Here is a 19,953-nt window from a genome sequence, read left to right on the forward strand (position 1 = left end):
GTATCAATTTCTCTGTGTATATACACTGGTCGGGATTCTCTTTGATAGCCTGATTGCTTCCGGTACTTTAGCAGCTGTGAGTGTTCGGTTACTACATTATTGTCTGCAATACTTTTGCAAATTGCATCATTTGGTAGAAATTACATGCTAATATTGGTTTGCTTTCCTTTTCCTTTTATTTTAACCATTGTAGGCCACATTTTCTATATTTAGATTCAACTTTATATGGCTTCATATTCCTGTAGACTCGTTACTTGTGTCGGCCTCAAGTTCCTCATCATCGTCATTACCGTTCTTTGATGCATCTGGGAAAAGATTTGCAAAGGTGAGATGATTCTGGCCTATCCATTGAGCTATTTGTTTCTTCTCTTGGTGTCTTTGACAAAGTTTGGTGGGGTGGCTGAAGATTCCGGAATAACATGTTTATCTTATTTATCTGCTGTCAGCCAGATATTTGTACTGGAAGCTCAGGCATTGCATTTGATGAAGAGCTTTCTCTTCTTAACCCTGCGAAGTTGACAGAACAGAATCAGTTTTCTGGGAAACCAAATGAAAGGGATAGCACTGGATGGTCTATGAGTATGGGGAATTCAATGTCATGCATCCCAAGTAGAGCCTCCATTGGTCAAGCTGGAAATAGGAAGGTTGTTGTGGCAAGCAATAGTTCTTTATGTCCTAGTCATTCTCTTGCTCGATCAAAGCAAAATGATTCAGATGATATGCTTGACAGGTACATACAAAATATTGTTGTAACTAGCTTGTTTTAATTTTACTGTTGTCAATGTCAAAACTATAGTCACCTGAGTGTGCCACGTTTATTATCTATTTATGAATGTTGGGAATTTGAATGTACCTCTAACTAGCTTAAATCTGTACAGTGTTGATTTGAAGCCAGATACTGGAATATAGATATCTTGGTTAAAGACTCAAAGCTATTTTCTCTGACTTGCTTATAGAGAAATGATTATCTTTTTTTGATATGAAACAGATGCAATGAGCTTAGAACTTAGAAGTACTCACTTTTTCATGTGAAATACATAAGGAAATGGGTATGATAAGGTCTTTTGAAAAGATATCTGACCTTAATAAGTGACCTTCATATCAATAAATGGGCCCGTCAAAGTATCTGATGATTCAGATGATATGTTTCTATCTGTAGAAATATTCCGGAAATCTTGGTGTATCTTTAATAAAAATATATAATAAATATCAAGACATATGTATCTGAATTTTGAGCTCATTGTCTCATGTTAGAGCCTCCAATAAATTGAATCAACTGTTATAAATATAGTTCATGGATTTTATTGGTGATGTTTCTCTCAGGTACTTTTCATTGATGTTTTTTTTGTTGGGGAAAATCTTGGGAATTTCAAAAAAAGGAAAAATCTCAAAAAAGTAATGATAAATCAAATGAAAAGCTAAAATGCAGAGACTAAATGAATTAAAATTTACTGATTAAGCAAATATGCTACTTACGATGCTTATAGTAGTTTGATTGTTATACATTAGATATTCACTTTGTCAATTGTTGTGTGTTACAAATGTATCAACAAACCACTGTATAAAAATACTCAAAGTTCAAACTTCAAAGATACAACTTTCAAACTGCAATAGCTTCAAGCTTTTGTTTAAATGTTCGACTTTCAAAGCTTCTTTACAGCTTTGCTACTGTTGAAAAATAACAAGCACATCCTTTAAGAAAGCCTTTTTTAAAAGAAATGGCACCTTTGCTCATGTTAATAATGCAATATATTGTAAGAAATTCATTTTGGCTATGAATTGAAATCCCTCAGTATTAGCTAATGAAAATGTTTTATTTTGAGATAAAAGCACAAGAAATTTGAAAATCTCAGCAACATTTGTGACTATGATTGGATCTTGATGTAGTTATATAACTTGTATTCTGATTGTTTGGATCTCACATGTTAGTAACATCTTTCTTCCATGTGATGACAGTTGCGAGAACTTAAAAGTGATAGTTTGCCTCTCTCTTGCTTAGCCTATAATGAGGGTAGCTGACCCCACTAACTGATTAATGAACACATAGACTTATAACCTAAATTTGTTGCACGGAATCATTATGCTGATTCTCACTTATTGCTGTGCCATCCACATAACCTTGTGGAGTTGGGTTTCTTCTGTAGAACTCAGCTTTTTGGTGTTGTTATTGCTTATTAGCTCTTAGCAACAAAAGGATGCTATTGCTGAAACAAGAAATGCCTTGATCAAATATTACACAGAAGTTTTACAATGCACGATGACATTATCTTCCTGACAATAATTTGGCTCGTAATATTATCTCTTTTGTTATTTATATTGCATGGGGTGTTTCCTTTTGTAGGTTTATTAATCAGTGGTAAAAAACATAGCATGCACAGAGACTACAAATTCTAGGGTGTGACTGTGGGCAGTATAATTTTTTATAATTTTTGTCGCATGTTTTTGTCCTATTATAGTAATATGATTATCTCTAGGATAAACGCCATCTGATTTCTTTGTGTTTTTTTAAGCAGACGAAGGTCTTTGCGGATCCAAAACTCACAAAATTTGGCTAAAAGGAAGGTTTGAGTGCTGTCCAAATTACTTAAGACTGTTTCTATTATTTCAAGAATTCATGTTATGGTTGGTATCCTCTAGCTTGAATGGATGTACTTGCACCCTTTTAAACCTTTTTTTTCTTGCATTTCTTTGAGCATCATGTGTTTCGTTTTAGTGCCCATGAAATTTGATGGTGTGTCTCGTCTCATTTCATGCCATGTTGCATAGGTATTTGTGCAGGTTTGGAACAAAATGATGATTTTGTCGGAGAGGCTGGCCTAGCCAATAGGTGCAGCATAGGGGCTAGGCCTGCCTAGTTTGGACTAGGCCACCCCAAAAGTTTAGTCCCATATTTAAGATTGAGAGAAATCTTCAAGTGTTTATAAGAGGGGTTATTAAGTGGTTAGTTGTCTTGGTTCTTAGCCTTTTCGAGCTGGAACCAAACTGCTAGAAGGCGGGTTGAGATCCGCCAGACCTGGAGCCGAAGCATGAGAGTGAGTCGGGTCGTTACAGTGGTATCAGAGCACAGTTCAATACTTGGATATGGGGTCTTACACACGTAGACGCATGTGCTTTAAGGGGGTTGGATTGTAACACCCCAAAAATTTAGTCCCGTATTGAAGTTTGAGAGGAATTTTCAAGGGCTTATAAGAGGGGTTGTTAAGTGGTTACTGGTTAGTTGTCCTGGTTCTTGGCCTAGTCGTTACAATGGTACCTAAAAGAAAAAGAACAGTGTGACTGGAAACTAATAAAATCCAATACAAAATGTTATATAAATTCTCAAATATGAAAGCATGCACAATCACATAAACATTTTTAAGGTAATATAAAAGTTGTTAAAATAATACAAAATAATTAAAAGAAATGTATGCACATAGGCGCACTAAGTCACATAACACCGCCCCCCCTCCCCCCAAATACACTATGTGGTCAGAAGCATTAGGTGCAATATAGGTAAATGGCATTTTTATGATGATGTTGGCTAAATGGTATCCTTAGTCACCTAGTTAGCATATTTTTTGTTCTGGCATACTTACATATAATCAGGGCAGGTTGAGACCGTGATTCTGTTGGATGAAGATGATGTCGAACCTGTAAATAAATTATCTGTTGAGAAGGAGCAAATTAAGAGGTAATGACTTGATGGTATTTCTTCTGCCTTTGAATCTGTTCAACTAATACTTTGATTTGATGGTAAAGGCAGAGTTTGGAAACTAATCTTATGGTTCTTAAAATTGTGATTTCAGGGTTGAATCTAAAATATATTACCCATCTAGGTTCGTACTTGACTCTACATGTCTTTCTTTCCTAAATTATAGACCACTGTCCAGCAGCTATTTGTTGATTGTTTGCTATAAAAATAACAGATAGCATATCCTTTGATAATGTACTGGCAGGAACCATCCAGAGTGTGTTGAAATTTGTTACTCCGATATGGATTGCCTTGCTCCTTGTACATACTTGTCTTCCCCAATTATGAATTTTTATATTCAGTAAGTATATCTGGAGTACTGGACCTATTGCTTTCCAGATTGCATGCTCACATTTCTTGTTTATATTGCTAAGCCATGGTAGTCTCTGTTTTTTTTCATAAGCAAAAGCTTTTGGTTAGCTCATTTTGTTCTCATACTTTTCAATCACAATGATCTAATATCTTTCCTCAAGTATTTCTCAAGCAAAGCGGTTCTAATATGTTGTCAAGTGTAACAGTAATTACTAGTTAGTTCCGAGGGCAACATGGAAGGGTTGTAAGCTAGTGAGATACTCCTGTGAATCAAATTTCTTATTGTGTTCAATGAACTGGAAAATGGTTGCTATTCTGATCAGTACAAGATCATAAGGAAATGGAACATTGACTGCTATGAAGATCATGAGGACTGACACCATAGGCATCATTGGCCATCTAGCATGTACCATGTAGAGTGTTAAGTAGCTTGTGGGGGGTGGGGGTAAGTCTTTGAATGCCAACTGTACATGTTTATGTTATATGTTTCTTCATAAGCTTTTTGCTGTTCTCTCTCTCTCTCTCTCTCTCTCTCTCCATGGTGGTGATGTTTGGCATTTTTCTTTTGGGTTCCTGAAAAAGCTATGACTGAATGCTCTATAGGTAAATATGTTGGAATTCTATTTTGCCATTTTAATAAAGATGATGACTTAGTGAGAAGAACTTTGTTGACTTGTTTTATTTCACATTGTCTTTGCTAACTTGAGTAGATACCTTCAGAAGATGCAATCTCAGACTGGGAAGGTACGAAAAGATTACCAGTTTTTCAATACATATTTCTACAATAAGATGGAGGAAGCACTGTCGTACAAGGTTTGTTTATTTTAAGTTTTCCTGTAAATGTATGTAGTCTACTTGTGTTCATTGCCCAGCTAGAAAGTGAAAATTCAAAGTCGAAATGCAGTTTTTTTTTTGTTTCTACTCTTAGAAGTTTTCTGATTCTTGGTTTCTTATTAGATTTAAGCTGAAGAACAATGATGTCCTTGTGCTTAAGCTTAAGTTACATGATTTATTGTCATTGAGAACATATTGCTTCTACTTTATGACATGAAACTCTGATTACAGCTTACGGAAGTTCGGATGGGCATCAGCATAATTTCTTGGTTTCTGGTCAAGATATTGTCAAGATTATTAGGGTTAATACACCAGAATTCAGTCGGATGTCTTTTTCTTTTTTTTTTTGAGTTCTTTTCTCGTGTAAACTTATAAAAAATGGTGTTTTTCATGGTAAATGGTGGTGTATCTTGGGATAATTGAGTAAAAAGATAAGATATTCTTGATTGTGATAATTGACGAAGAGAGTATATTTGGTTTTCTTGGCTATTCAAACAGACGCCTTCTGATCTTAGTTGTGAAAACCTCTACTTGCAGGCCAGCTAGTTTGGCTAGTTGGTTGAGTCATTTATTTGAGGGGGTTTGGGGCGGATTCTAAAGGAGGAGTATGCAATGTCATGGGGGCTAAGTTTAAATAGAAAGATCTACGGTTTACTGTTGGGGTTAGATGTGTTTGGATCTGGATCCCAACCCAGTCCTCTTCATATGTAAACATGTTAAAAATTGCATTGGTTTTACTTTGCTTTGGTCGAACCATGACTTTCTGGTGTAAGTCAAATTTCAATATGCAAACATGAATATAATGATATAAAATATACATGATTCATGCTTCATCAATCAACATTGTGCTGCAAAGTAAAATGAAATTGTTTATTCCCAGGAATGGTTGGGGGAAATAAGGGGGGGATGGTGTCAAAGATGACCTAGTGGCTAGTGTGCTCTTGTTTTTCCCATATCTAATCCTATTTTGTCGGCTATTCTGATATTTCAGCCTAACCTTAAAGAAATCTATCCTTTTTGTATAAGAATGTTATTTGGCCCTGTATCGGTATCATCTGATACATATAGTTGACATATCAGCCTGTATTGCCTTATTTTTCAGTTTGTGAATTTTGAAAAATAATGTAAAATATTTTAAATTGATTTTAAAAATGAAAAAGATAAAAAGATAAAAAAAAAAATCACAATTAAACAGGGTTGGATTTGTCAGCTGCCTAGAACTCAGGGATGAATTTGAAAAAGGGCCTTCTTTAATACTAGATGGAAAAGAGTTGGTAAAGTTATATTGACTTATACCAAGTGGATAAATTTGACCTCATCTGCCTCATTATGCTTTGATGAAAACAATGTGAGACATAGTCCTATGTGCACCTATGTGTGGACAGATTTAGTTAAATATAGTTGACTGTACTAAGGTACTTGGCATTTCTGGTCATTGAATTCTGTGGGTGCTGAATCTACACCTGTGCAATCACCTGTATGTGTCAATGCAGATTCAGTAACCTCTTTAAAGAGTCTATGGTACATGGCTCCTAGATGAATGTAGACATGTTTCTTAATTTTCGTGTGCAATCTTATATTTTATTTCTAAAAGTATCCTTTTTGATAGACACTTACTGAACATAGAAAGTGAAAGTTTAATGAAGATGACCCTACTGCTAAACTTCTTTTTTGCTTTTCAATGAGCATGTGGATACGTGGTACACTCTGATCAACTTAATTTTTTATCTAGACTATAACAATTGCAAAAAGGGGAAGTCAAATTGTAGGATATGAGGATAATTGGAAATGTATTGATATATGCTGCCTTAAGTTCTCCCGTAAGTCCAAAGACATGCTATCAACATTTCCAAAAATTTGTCATTTATGTGATGAAATAAACATTCAGTCCAAAAGATGTTTTAACGTTGATCTTGTGAGTCCAAAAGATATTTTCACGTTGATCTTGTAATCGAGATGGTGACATGTTGGTTTAGGTTGACATGATAGTCAGTATGTTAACAAATTATTTTCTGTAAGCCAGGGAAACAAAGATGATGATTCATTTGTGAAGCTTAGGAGGTGGTGGAAGGGGATCAATATATTTGAAAAGTCATTCATATTTCTGCCCATACATTCGGAGTATGTCTCCATGTTTATGTTTCAGTTATTTTTTATTGTTTTCCTCCGTGCATGATATTTAAGATGCCATCATGTTGTCTTTTCATAATTCTCTACTTATCTCATTATCCTGTCTCACTTGAGTGGAGGTCCTAATGATGTTCCATTTTATTCTTATGATAATGTGGTGAAAGGCAAAGGCCTTTCAACCTGCTAATTGATTTTCTTGGAAGAGACAAACCTTGTCAATCCTACATATTTTGGAGTACTTGGTCCTTAGTACGAAATAGTCTGGTTTTCTTAGTGTACTTCACAGAACTGTGCAGACATGAAATATAAGAATACTCTCTCTTTGACAATTGCAAGGACATGTGAGCCTTTTCCATTGTCAAGTCATCTCAGCTGACCCCAGCTAGGCCTGTTTTCTTAACAGGCCAAAAGATCTTGACAGTGAAATATAAACTGAAAAATTGGCAAATTATATTTTACCATTTAGATGAGCAGTTTGTATCTTTCTGTGTTTTGCTTTTCTGCTCCTGATTCCTCTTGTGATTCCTTCTGCACATATATGCAAATGTTCTTAGTTTTGCTGGTTATCCATGTTATATTATTTTTATGTATTGATAAAATTGAACTTATTCAGATGCTTGTTTGGTTCAGCAGTTTTTTATGCATTATTCTGTATGAGCAGATAAAGTCAACATATATAAAATGCCTAAGGACAAGATTTTGTGTCTGTAAATTCGTTACTTACCTAGCATGAATTAAAAATTGCAGTATACATTCTTTGCAGCTAGCCTATGGAGAGACTAAACGTTCAGTGTAATTGGGAAATCTAGCAAACTGCTGGTACCTTTTGTTCCTTTGTAATTCAGTCTTGTACTTCGGTGCAGCCTTCATGGCTTCAACTTTTGATTCAAGTGCTATCAGGAAAAAAAAAAGGAAGAAGGTAATAAAATTTTAAATTTTATGATGTTAAAACTAAAAAATGACTTAATGATTAGATAGTAATAGAAAAGATCAATAATGAGAAATGAGTTCATTGTTCAAGATCAATAACAATAATGAGGGTTTGAAAGTTTACAAAACTAAGCTTCTTCAGAAGATCTTATAAAAGTATATGGAGAAAAACATTTTTGATCTATGACTGGAAGTTTTGGGCACTATGTGCTATAGAATTTTTGGCTTAGCACATATCAACATGAAAACTGTCCCATAAGCTGTACAAAAAATATGTTGGATTTGATCAAACACCCACTATCTGTTGGATTTGATCAAACACCCACTATCATGTAAATATGCATAAATGTACATATGGATACAGGGTTCCAACTGGCAAGTTCAGACTATCATTGTTGCAGGTGATGCTTTGCATGTCAGAGTTTGAGGTTGCACCAAAACATATACTAGATAAGAAGGCGGTTTTGTTTCTGGTTCCAAGCATCTTTCTCATAAGTGATAATAATGCATGTCCAAGTTAGATAATTAACTGATAAGACTAGCTGGAATTGGATCCACATCTGGTTCAGGTCCACACGAAGCTTACGTCATTGTGATGGGCATGTTTTTGTAACAAAGGGTATTATTGACCCATGTAATTTTGTATCCTACCCTGATTAAAAGAATAGAAAAATGTCACACCCCTACTGTGGTTGGTCTTGTGACTTTTCCTTTGTCTCCTTTTCTCTTTTTCTTTCCAAAATACTCTGAGTTGGAAGATCAGACTTGCCAAAATCTGACATGCAGTTGGAGCATAGGTTGTGAGTTCTTTCATAAGTTATGCCCAAAAGGATTTAGTTCCGAGAATCTGAAATCCCTTATTTCTTCTTTGTTATTTCCATCCTGTTCGTTGTTTCCTTCTTCTTCTTCTTCCTCCTCCTTATTTTATTTCTTGTTCTCTGTTCTTATTATTAAATCCGCAGCAAACCCATATTTGTTCTGCTGTCAGGTTTTTGTTTTAATTCTCTTGTTGGGTTTTCTGAAAACCTTAGTTTCTTCAATATTAATCATGGGTTTTTCAAAAGCTTCAATTCTTTTTTCTCTTTTCTAAAAGGTCAAAACCCTAATTCTGGTTTAGTTCTTCTTCTTCTTACTCTTTAGAAACCCTAATTTGATACATGTTTGAGCGGGTTTTGAGTCTTTTGGCTAACACATCTTGATCTCATAAATCAGGACGTGCTTTCCATCATCTAATCTTATTTTCTCAGCCCTTTTTTTCTTCATTAAAATTAAATTTGACTTTCTTTTTCATCTTTCTTTGGATTTTAAAGGCCAATATTCAGTTCCTTTGCATGAATATACATGAAGATTCTGCATTATTGCAGTTTCTTTAGATAAGCACAAGATTCAGGATGAAATTGTAGCAATGTTGATTCAGAAAAAAGAGAAAAAAGGAGGGAGGCCATCGCTTCAGGAAAATGCATTCTGACCTCCTGATGTTTCTAAATATTGTTGATCTTCATATACACTGCTGGCTAAAATCTGAAGTTCCCCTTCTTATTCATAATTTGTTTTTGTTTCTTATTCTCTCATTATTTTTTTTACTTTCCATGGATTTCTGTTTCCTTCTATGCTGGTCTTGCCTCAAATTTCCTTAGTCAACTTGTGTCTGAAAAAGTTTAATTATTTCAATTTTCTGATTGGAAGAGACAAACTGTTCCAGTAAAGATAGTATTGCCTGTGGATATTGTGCATATCACTCTATTTCTCACATTAAAAATCTTGCCATATCTTTGTCAAAATCTTTCATCAATGCCTCATGTTTTTGTTCTCAAAACAAAAAGAATATTGTCTCTATTTCTAAACATGGATGACACAATTTCTTATTTCATATTTCATGTTCGGTAAAGAGACAAATTATTCAAGTAAAGGCAGTATTGTCCCCAGATATGGTGCACCACTTTACTGCTCACAGTGAAAATGTTGTCATACATCTGTTAAAATATTTCATCAATTTGTCTCATGTTCTTGGTCCCACTATCAAAAAAATATTGTCTGAAAGAGGCGAGAGAGGGAGAGAGAGAGAGAGAACGTCGACAGCCACCATGGAGGCTCGAAGGTTTCAACTTTCGAGAGACCTTTGGGAGTTGCCAAGGGTTTCAGCAAAAAGAGAGAGAGCTCACTTGGTGGCCTGCATGCTTGAAAGAAAGAGAGGGAGGAGAGCAAACGAAAAAGAAGGCTTATAAATATATACTGTCGGACCTTCAAGACCTGACGGCCGCCTGTTTTGTTGTTTTATTGATTCAAGCCAGGCCCGATGAATTTGGGCCTGTGGGTTGCCAATGTGGCCTGGGCCCAGTCTGTTGCCCACCCTTAATATTATTACTTATGTAGTTGTTGATTAGGCAAAGAATTCAGATGATTGAAGATCAGTTTCAAGCTGTTGCATATTTCTTGGTCAGAACCTTATATCTTGTTGTAGTAAAAAACAAAAAGTTGTTGCAATATCAAATAAAGTGGAATATAGGTCTATGGCTGCTGTTACAACTGAATCCACATGAGTCAAACATTTATTGGAGAATCTGTTATAAGTTACTATTATTATGTGATAACTCAAGTACCACAAAGCCCTTTTTTTGTTTGATTCACCGCAGTCGCTCAAAGCATATTGTGATTGGTGAATATTTGATTCGTCAAACGATTGAAGACAAGAGGCCTGATTATGTTCACATGGAAAATCAAGTGGCTGATTTATTCACAAAGGGTTTAACAATGTGTTGGGGATTGGGGTTTGCATTGGTATATTAAACTTCATAAGTATTCTCTTACCTTCTCCCTGTCTTGCTACTACCGATTGAAATCTTTCCATCTTCACTACTATGCTCAGAATGTTTAGCATGTATTCATGAAGATGGAAAACATCCAGCTATTTGTGACATACTGTTAAAGAATGTTATGCCTCCATTTGTATTTCATGTCACTATTATCTAAAAGCTTCTCATGTTCATAACGTAGTATTAAAGCTTGTCATGTTCATAACATAGTATGTTGCCTATGATGTCCGAGTAAGCTTTGCCTTTTATTTGTTTCTAGATCTGTGGGGTACGTGTGCTGCATTAAAGTTGGCTGTATCTAAGTTTTTATGTAATTCCTTACGTGGTTTTTTCATTATGATTTGAAAAACTGGATTAGTGAACACTGGAGTTTGGTGATTATTTGCATCCCAACAAAGGAAGATGAACAAGGGCCCATTATACTTCATCTGGATTCACTAGGACTTCATGATAGCAGTCTAATCTTTTGGAACATTGAAAGGTATCTTCATCTATCACTTTTTCTCCTCTGTTACTTCAGAAAATTTTGCTGATCTGAAATTGCATTTTTTTCTGTTTTCTTGATCTCCATTGTGTCCCCTCTATGAATTTGTTGATGAAAAAATGGACACCATGATAACTATTGTATTTTCTTCTTTCTTTTTTCGAATCCAAGCTAAGGGAACTGATGGTTTGAGTGCAAGATCCTTGGTTAACGTGTTTACTTAATGGTCCAGCTACTGCATTTGGGCTGCCTATCATGTTGTATTTGACAAATTGATATGTTAGGCAGGTGTTTTCTTTCTTTTTTGCTATTTAGTTCAATCATTTGTAGATAGGAAAATGTTTTTGTTTTGATACGGGCATGGATACAGTTAGCTTGGCACGAAAAAATTATAATATAATTTGTCAAAAAAGTGGGTCTTAATAAAAAAAATTGTAAAAAGTATGCATCTGGGTCTTAAGGACAAACCTATAGAAGTATGCATGTCATGGAAAGTTTTAAGCTTAAGGGCTTCTGGAGCTTAATAAGTGACCTTATGGTTTTGTTTTTATTTTGCGGCGCTGAAAACCATCACAAATGATGCCTTTGGTGGCTAAAAACTGTGGCCAGTCGACCACTGTTGCCCAATGCACCATTTACGATGGTTTTTAGCATTGCTAAAAACACACACACATCTGGCTATAGAGGTTGGTTGTTTTATATATATATATATTTATATATATATATATAATTTTAAGTAAACATGTGTATTTGTTATCATATTCATAAAACAAAAATACCAAAAATCATTTTGCTACGTCGAAGCCATGTCTAGGACCCATACCTATGTCCAACAATCATGTTGACACTGGTGCGGCGCCCTTCCTGGCGAGTCCATGTGTTGATGATCCAAGATTACTGCAATTCATTGTTGGTACAAGACAGACTTAAGTAATGGATGTAGGGTCGGTTTATAATGGGAATGAACTTGTTTCTAACCAAATTTACCTTTCTGACAACTTGATGTTGCACAAAATTGGTTCGACTCGGTAGTTTCCGACTCTCTTGTGACCAAGTGTCAACCTGGAATCTACCAGAGCAACTCCACTAAAACATACATCTCTTGTTGTAAGTGCTTTCTGATTATCAAGTTGTGCATGGTGCGGCATACTTTTGTTGTTTTTCGCATTTGAGGGAAAAACATCTTGTGGACAAATATTGTTGCAAAGTCCTGCTCTTGTCTAGTCATTTTGCAAAAGAATGTTGTTGTCATCTCAACCTTTGTTCTTGTGTGTTCCTTTGTTTTAACTTGGATTCGTCACCTTTGGTCTCCTGCTATATTCTGTTATTTTTACTTGTGACCAAAAACTCAACTCCCCACGTGGTCAAGCTCTGCTATACTGGTAAGCCTTTCCTGTTTTGACTTACAAAGGTTGTTATCATTTCTTAGATACCTGGAAAAGGAATGGGAGCACTTGAAGGATGGATTGTCTCTTCCAAATTTTCCCATCTCCTATAGAGTTTGGAGGCAGCTTCCTTCCAAGATAAAGTGCAGGGTAATAGAGGTACTTTTATAACAGAATTCTAGTTTCACTAACATGCAGCGTGCCTTCTTCTATTTGTTTTTATTTGTGTCTGTACCTTCTTTCTTCATGGAAATTTAGGCCTCTAGTCTATTGGGTTACAGACATGACATATTTTGTTTGATTTTTTTTTTTTTTTGTATGTTTAAAGTGCAGAACATGGTTATGAGATTTTTTGTGAAAATTATGTTGTATGTTGTTTGTTATGCATGCTGTCTGATGGGTGCAGATCAGGCCATCCTCTGTGGCTTATCAATGTGAGACACCAAGGTCAAGGTGGCTAGGGGCATATATTGTTAAAATATAAATCCTTCACCAGCACGTTGAAGAGGAGTCTCTTAGGATTCCACCTCCTTGTAGAATGTGTTAAAATATTTAATGTCCTTGTAACATGTGAAGAGTCTCCTAGGATTCTATGTTGTAGTTAATATCCTTGTTATATGGGAAGTCTCCTAGGATTCTATGTTGTAGTTAATATCCTTGTAATATGTGAAGTCTCTTAGGTTTCTATGATGTAATTAATGTCCTTGGAGCTTGTGAAATCTCCTAGGATTCTACGATTGGAGACTCTTAGAATTCTGAAAATGGGATTATAAATAGAGGCCGTGCAAACCATTTTGGCTACGGCTTCTTCTTGTTTTCATTCTCTCTCTCCCTCTCTCTCTCTCTCTCTCTCTCTCTCTCTCTATCTATCTTTATCTTCCTGCGTGAGTGCTGTTTTTGGGTTACAGATATTGGTGCTACATTTCTATCATGGTATCAGAGCGCCAGGTTACGTTATCTCTACCAAACGAAATACCCAAACAGGTCTGATCTGGTTAGAACTCTTTTCTCATCTTGTCTCTATCCTGAATTTACTTTTCTTTTGCGCAATTCTTGTTCCTTTTTCTTCTTGCTTACCCAAGGACACATCTTGTTATATCCTGTCTTCTTTCCCTCTCATCTTCTACCTATATACCATTTCTTTCTGCTGTCATGGAAAACCTTTCGCATTCTGGCATGTCCTCAAGTTTTCTTCCTCACCTTATTACCGAAAAACTCAACCATGAGAATTATCTGATCTGGAAAAGGCAAATCATGCCTTTCATAAGAAGTCAAGGCCTCTTTGGACATCTCGATGGTTCAACAAAGGCTCCACCAATATCCGTCTTACAGGAAATAAAAAATGAGGCAGGAGAAGTTATTGCTGTTCATGAAGACAACAATCCTGAACATGCTATGTGGATGAGACGTGATCAAAGTCTGGTTGCATATATTTTGTCCACTTTATCTCAACAAGTGTTACTTTCAGTTTCTGATGATTGTACTGCAGAAGAATTATGGGAAACCCTTGCTGATACCTTTTCCCAAATATCAGAAGCTCGAATTATGTACTTAAAGAAAGAATTTCAGAATTTGAGCAAAGGTTCAACGTCTATCATGGATTATTTGGGGCGTATTAAGGCCGTCGCAGACCAACTTGCTGCCTCAGGGAATAACATTTCTGATAAGGAAAAGGTGCAGCAAACCTTGAATGGACTTGGGCATGATTATCATGCTTTTATTACAGCTCTTGAGGTCCTTCCTGTTCTGCCTTCCTTCAACGAACTACAAGGTAAACTTCTCCAACATAAAATGAATATGAAAAGAGTCATTGAAAGGACTGATCAAGGGAACTCCCAAAATGTGTTGGCTATGAATGTAAAGTTTGGTAAGAGCCATGGGAACTCCAACCATGGTGGTCGTGGCATTCTACCAACACCACATAACCAAGGTATGTCTCCTTTGGATACTTCAAGAAAAATACCAATTTGTTTTCAGTGCAACAAGAAAGGACACATGAAGGCACAATGTTGGTTTAATCCTCAAAATAAAAACAAAGGGGTAAGACATGATTATAAACAAGGAGGACAAAGTTCTAAATCCACCGCTGAAGATATGCAACAGCTATTGATGGCCGCATTCTCAAAGATGACTATAAAGCAAAATGAGCAGGGAGAATGGTTCTTGGATTCAGGTGTAGCTACCCATGTGACAGGAAATGCAGGTAAATTGACTAACTTATCCCCTCATTACGATAGAAGTTGCATTATAACAGGTGATGGAAAATCTCATCCTATTACACATATTGGAAATGCACATATTCCATTGTCATCCTCGTCTCTATCACTGTCTAATGTTGTTCTTGCTCCCAATATCAAAAAGAACATCATATTCATTTCTAAACTCATTGATGATACAAGCTCTTCTGTTGAATTCACACCTTCTTCTGTCTATGTCAAGGACCTCCAAACGAAGAAAATGTTCGCTAGAGGGGAGCGTCAAGGGAATATGTACGTCCTCAAGGAATGTCTACCCAAGGATTCATCCACTTTTGATATAGGATTGAAGACATTTTCTCTTTCTCATAATGCGTCATCAGTGCCAAGTGCTTGCCATTTTCAATCAAAAGTAAGGGGCCCTAACCAATTTTTGGAGTCTGATTTGTGGCATAGTCGGCTAGGACACTGTGGTCGACATTTCATTGAAAAACTTGTCACAGATAGTCTCATTCCAAGATCAAGTTTACCTCTTACTTCAAGTGTCAAAAAATGTTCAAGTTGTGGACTTTGTAAGAGTCATGTTTTACCTTTCCATAATATAAATCAAAGGGCTTCCAAACCTTTTGAAACTATTTTTTCTGATGTATGGGGGCCAGCCCCTATTGATTCCATGTCTGGGTCAAGATATTATGTCTTATTCATTGACTCTTACTCACGTTTCACCTGGATTTACTTCATGAAACACAAATCAGAAGTACCTCACATATTTTGAAACTTCTATGCCATGATTCAAACTAAATTTTCATCCAATGTGGTGCATTTTCAATGTGATGGAGGGGGAGAATATTCCTCGCTTGATTTTATTGAATTTCTACGTGAAAAAGGGATAACTAGACAAATTTCCTGCCCTTACACACCACAACAAAATGGTGTAGTTGAGCGGAAACATCGACATATAGTTGAAAGCGCCATGAGCATGATGCATGATACTAATGTGCCCATTTCCTTGTGGACTGAAGCCTTCCATACTGCTGTATACATAATAAATTGTTTGCCTATGACACTCTTGATGTCTAAATCGCCATATTTTACACTCTTAAGCAAACAACCTGATTACAAGAACTTGAAGGTTTTTGGTTGTGTATGCTATGTTCACGTTGATGCTGCCTTGAGGAACAAGTTTCAAAACAAAGCTATTCAATGTAGATTCGTTGGATATGCTGATGAATATAAAGGTTTTCGATGCTATGATCCAACAACTAAACGTATCAAAACTTCAAGAAATGTCATTTTTGATGAACATAGTTTTGATAATACAAATGAAATGCCCATGACCATTGAATCTTATGATCCCTGGACCAGTACACAGTTATTCAATGCAGATCCTGTTATAGAAAATGATGTGCCTCAAAGTGAAGATTCAGAGAGAGCAATACAACCGTCGGATATGGCTCAAAGTGAAAATCAAGAAGATCCAACACAGTCATCAAGTCATCACGAAAACAATAATGAACAGAGCAACGATGCACATCGGTATTCGGGTCTTATCTACAGTCGACAACTAAGGGACAGAGATGCTCACAGTGAAGAAGACAACATGCCCCACCTTAGAAGATCCCAACGCATTCGTCATCCCATTCACAGGTGGGTTAGCTATGATTCTTTATCACTTGATTTTCAGTTATTCATGGCAAAAGTTGGCAAGGAGGAAGAACCTACTTCATTTGATCAAGCATCAAAATCACATCATTGGAGAAAGGCTATGAAAGAAGAAATGGATGCCTTGCATGAATGTGGAACATGGGAGATCGTTCCGAGGCCACACGAAAAGAACGTAGTGGGCTCCAAATGGGTATACAAAATTAAATACAAACCTGACGGCAGCATAGAAAGACACAAAGCAAGGTTAGTAGCAAAAGGGTTTACACAACAATATGGAGAAGATTATGATGAGACATTCAGTCCTGTGATCAAAATGGGAACAATTCGCGTGATTATATCGTTGGCAGTTGAATATGGATGGAGACTACATCAAATGGACGTGAAGAATGCTTTTCTTCATGGTGATTTAAGGGAGGAAGTATATATGGAACAACCTCCAGGATACACGAAAGGAGACTCTCATGCATGGGTTTGCAAACTAAGAAAATTTATTTATGGACTTAAACAGGCCTCACGTTCGTGGTTTGACAGTTTCTCTTGCAAGATTCAAGAATGTGGTTTTCAGAGATGTCCTCTAGATCACTCTCTTTTCATTTATCGAAAGGAAAACATATTTACTTTACTTCTTATATATGTTGATGATATTGTTATCACAGGCAATTCAGAAAAACACATAGAAGAAGCTAAAGTTTTGATGATGCAAAACTTCAAAATGAAAGAGCTTAGTGATTTACGATTCTTTCTTGGAGTGGAGATTGATAGGCACAATAATCGCCTCACATTGACACAACAGAAATACACGTTGGATCTGTTGAAAAAGTCAGGTATGTCTGATTGTAAGCCTGTTGGAACTCCTAGTGTTCTAAATCAAAGACTAAGTGCTCAAGATGGGGAATTATATGAAGATCCTACGCAATATCGAAGTATTGTTGGGGCACTTCAATATCTTACATTTACTAGACCAGATATTATATATGCTGTGAATCAAATATCCCAATTTATGCATGCACCTAGAGATACTCACATGGATGCTGTCAAAAGAATATTAAGATATCTTAAAGGGACAGCAGGAGATGGCTTAGTTTATGGTAAGAGTGAAAATATAACTACTGGACATCAATTTATGACATTCACAGATGCAGATTGGGCTGGAGATCCCGATCAAAGAAAGTCCATTTCTGGTTTTTGTATTTTCATTGGACGTAATCTTGTGTCTTGGAGTTGTCGAAAGCAAAAGGCAGTAGCAAGATCCAGCACTGAAGCTGAATACAGATGCATGGCTGCAGGTACTGCTGAAGTTACATGGGTTAGACATTTGCTAGAAGACATTGGAGAAAAGATTAAAACATCAATGTTAATGTGCGATAATCAAAGCGCTATTAACATTGCCTTTAATCCCGTACAACATGGTCGAACAAAGCACATTGAGATTGATCAACACTTTGTTAGACAAAAGGTGGAAGACAAGGAGATTCAGCCTATTTATGTTCGTACAGATGAACAAGTTGCAGACTTATTTACAAAAGGTTTAACAAAGGAACGATTCTGGTTTCTAAAAGGCAAGTTGTACATGGTGCAAAACCATGCACAACTTGAGGGAGGGTGTTAAAATATAAATCCTTCACCAGCACGTTGAAGAGGAGTCTCTTAGGATTCCACCTCCTTGTAGAATGTGTTAAAATATTTAATGTCCTTGTAACATGTGAAGAGTCTCCTAGGATTCTATGTTGTAGTTAATATCCTTGTTATATGGGAAGTTTCCTAGGATTCTATGTTGTAGTTAATATCCTTGTAATATGTGAAGTCTCTTAGGTTTCTATGATGTAATTAATGTCCTTGGAGCTTGTGAAATCTCCTAGGATTCTACGATTGGAGACTCTTAGAATTCTGAAAATGGGATTATAAATAGAGGCCGTGCAAACCATTTTGGCTACGGCTTCTTCTTGTTTTCATTCTCTCCCTCCCTCTCTCTCTCTCTCTCTCTCTCTCTCTCTCTCTATCTCTATCTTCCTGCGTGAGTGCTGTTTTCGGGTTACAGATATTGGTGCTACATTTCTATCATATATGTGGGCTCCAGTGCATGTATGAAACAATAAGTGATCTGATGTGTGTGCATGTGCGGGCATGCCCTTGTGCACCCATGTCTTGATTTTCCAAAACTTATTCGAGCCTTTGTGCTGTATCTCGGCAGTGAATCCTGCCCATGTGGGTTGAACATTTTCTGTATTGATGAATAACAGTGTTTGGCACCTAACAGGCGAACTGTGAATAGGGCCAGATGCAAGAGAGGCCTGTCCTTGAGCTTCACACTCCGAGCATCGTAGTTACTACTATTTCAGATTATTTTGCCTATGCACTTGTTTGTTCTGTTATGTGTGGCTTTACCTCATTGAGATGATGAACCAGCAACTGCACAAGACACATACGTGTTTCAGTGATAGCCCTTCCTGCTGTACTACTTAGCTTGTATCATTTAAAATGCCCAGGAACTGCCTACTATATGATGTATGATCTTTTACAGGTCCCTCAGCAGAACAACCCTTATGATTGTGGCCTCTTTGTACTTTACTTTATTCAAAGATTCATAGAAGATGCACCTGAAAGAGTTAGGATGAAAGATCTAGCTATGGTATGTCATTGATCTTGTTGTCTTTACTTCATGTTCCCAACCATTGTCTCGTGCAAGTTTTGACCAAATTACTCAGTTTGGTAGGAAGTGGTTCGAGCCTGAAGAGGCCTCTGGACTGCGAGAGCATTTGAAACGATTGCTTCAGAATGAATTTGAAGGTGCTGGACTTGTGGCTTGTGATGAATCACCTTAAAAGGTTGGCTAAGTTAACAATGGGTAATTTGATAAAATAATGTAATATATGTAAATTGACTGAGGGATTTTGCAAACTGCATGATGTATATATTTTTTCACGTTCAATTCTTGACCAGGGGTCTTTGGTCGTTTTTGCTTGATTTTGTCAGGGTGCGGTGTTTTTTGTTATCAGGAGGAAGACATGTACAGAAGATGTAGCAGTTGTTGTCTGCTTCGACTTGCTCACATTCATGTAGCATATTCCTGCCATGACTCATTCCAAGCGGTGTAATGGACATCGTGGGAGTTGGGAGTCTTGTGACATTATGCGGGCAGTAGATCTCAGTGAACTGAAATTTTGAAAAGAAGTATGCCACCTGTATGCGTTAAGAACAAAATCTGATCCCATTGGTTTGGCGTGAAAGGCTGAAATTGAATTAGAAATTGAATCAGACTTGGTTTTACACAGCCGGACTTGAAGTTGAGTTCGGGTTCTCTGTTTTTTCTTCTCTTTGTTAATAGTCATTGATCAGATAAGGTGTACATGTACTTTGTAATCTTGAATAGTTATGATTGTAAAATCTAAATTCTGATGAATATTTGGAACACACTGATGTTTATGTCTTTATGCGTCTTGATTCGGAGTGTATCGTCTTGGAATCGGTCCGCAAC

The 19,953-nt window shown here is 36.5% G+C and overlaps 1 protein-coding gene across 4 annotated transcripts in view; it reads left to right on the forward strand.

Moving 5' to 3' along the window:
- Positions 1 to 19,907, forward strand: part of LOC116260267 (ubiquitin-like-specific protease 1D) — a 33,333-nt gene extending 13,426 nt beyond the window's left edge. Inside the window, exons 3-15 of one of the 4 annotated variants that reach the window (XR_004174063.1) lie at positions 246 to 325; positions 447 to 730; positions 2,514 to 2,562; positions 3,591 to 3,670; positions 3,786 to 3,815; positions 3,936 to 4,031; positions 4,753 to 4,855; positions 6,900 to 6,997; positions 11,108 to 11,230; positions 12,663 to 12,777; positions 19,000 to 19,107; positions 19,192 to 19,303; positions 19,452 to 19,907. Coding sequence is in view for 2 of the 4 variants with exons in the window: in XM_031638462.1 (XP_031494322.1) it covers positions 246 to 325; positions 447 to 730; positions 2,514 to 2,562; positions 3,591 to 3,670; positions 3,786 to 3,815; positions 3,936 to 4,031; positions 4,753 to 4,855; positions 6,900 to 6,997; positions 11,108 to 11,230; positions 12,663 to 12,777; positions 19,000 to 19,107; positions 19,184 to 19,300 (1,283 nt within the window). In the remaining 2 variants the exon portion in view is untranslated. Of the gene's footprint in view, positions 1 to 245; positions 326 to 446; positions 731 to 2,513; positions 2,563 to 3,590; positions 3,671 to 3,785; positions 3,816 to 3,935; positions 4,032 to 4,752; positions 4,856 to 6,899; positions 6,998 to 11,107; positions 11,231 to 12,662; positions 12,778 to 18,999; positions 19,108 to 19,183; positions 19,304 to 19,451 lie in introns of all 4 variants that reach the window. The other 3 variants (XR_004174064.1, XM_031638462.1, XM_031638461.2) reach the window with 3 other exon arrangements.
- Positions 19,908 to 19,953: the final 46 nt, after the last annotated feature.

This window comes from Nymphaea colorata, chromosome 9 (assembly GCF_008831285.2).
Source record: "Nymphaea colorata isolate Beijing-Zhang1983 chromosome 9, ASM883128v2, whole genome shotgun sequence".
Classification (NCBI taxonomy): domain Eukaryota; kingdom Viridiplantae; phylum Streptophyta; class Magnoliopsida; order Nymphaeales; family Nymphaeaceae; genus Nymphaea; species Nymphaea colorata.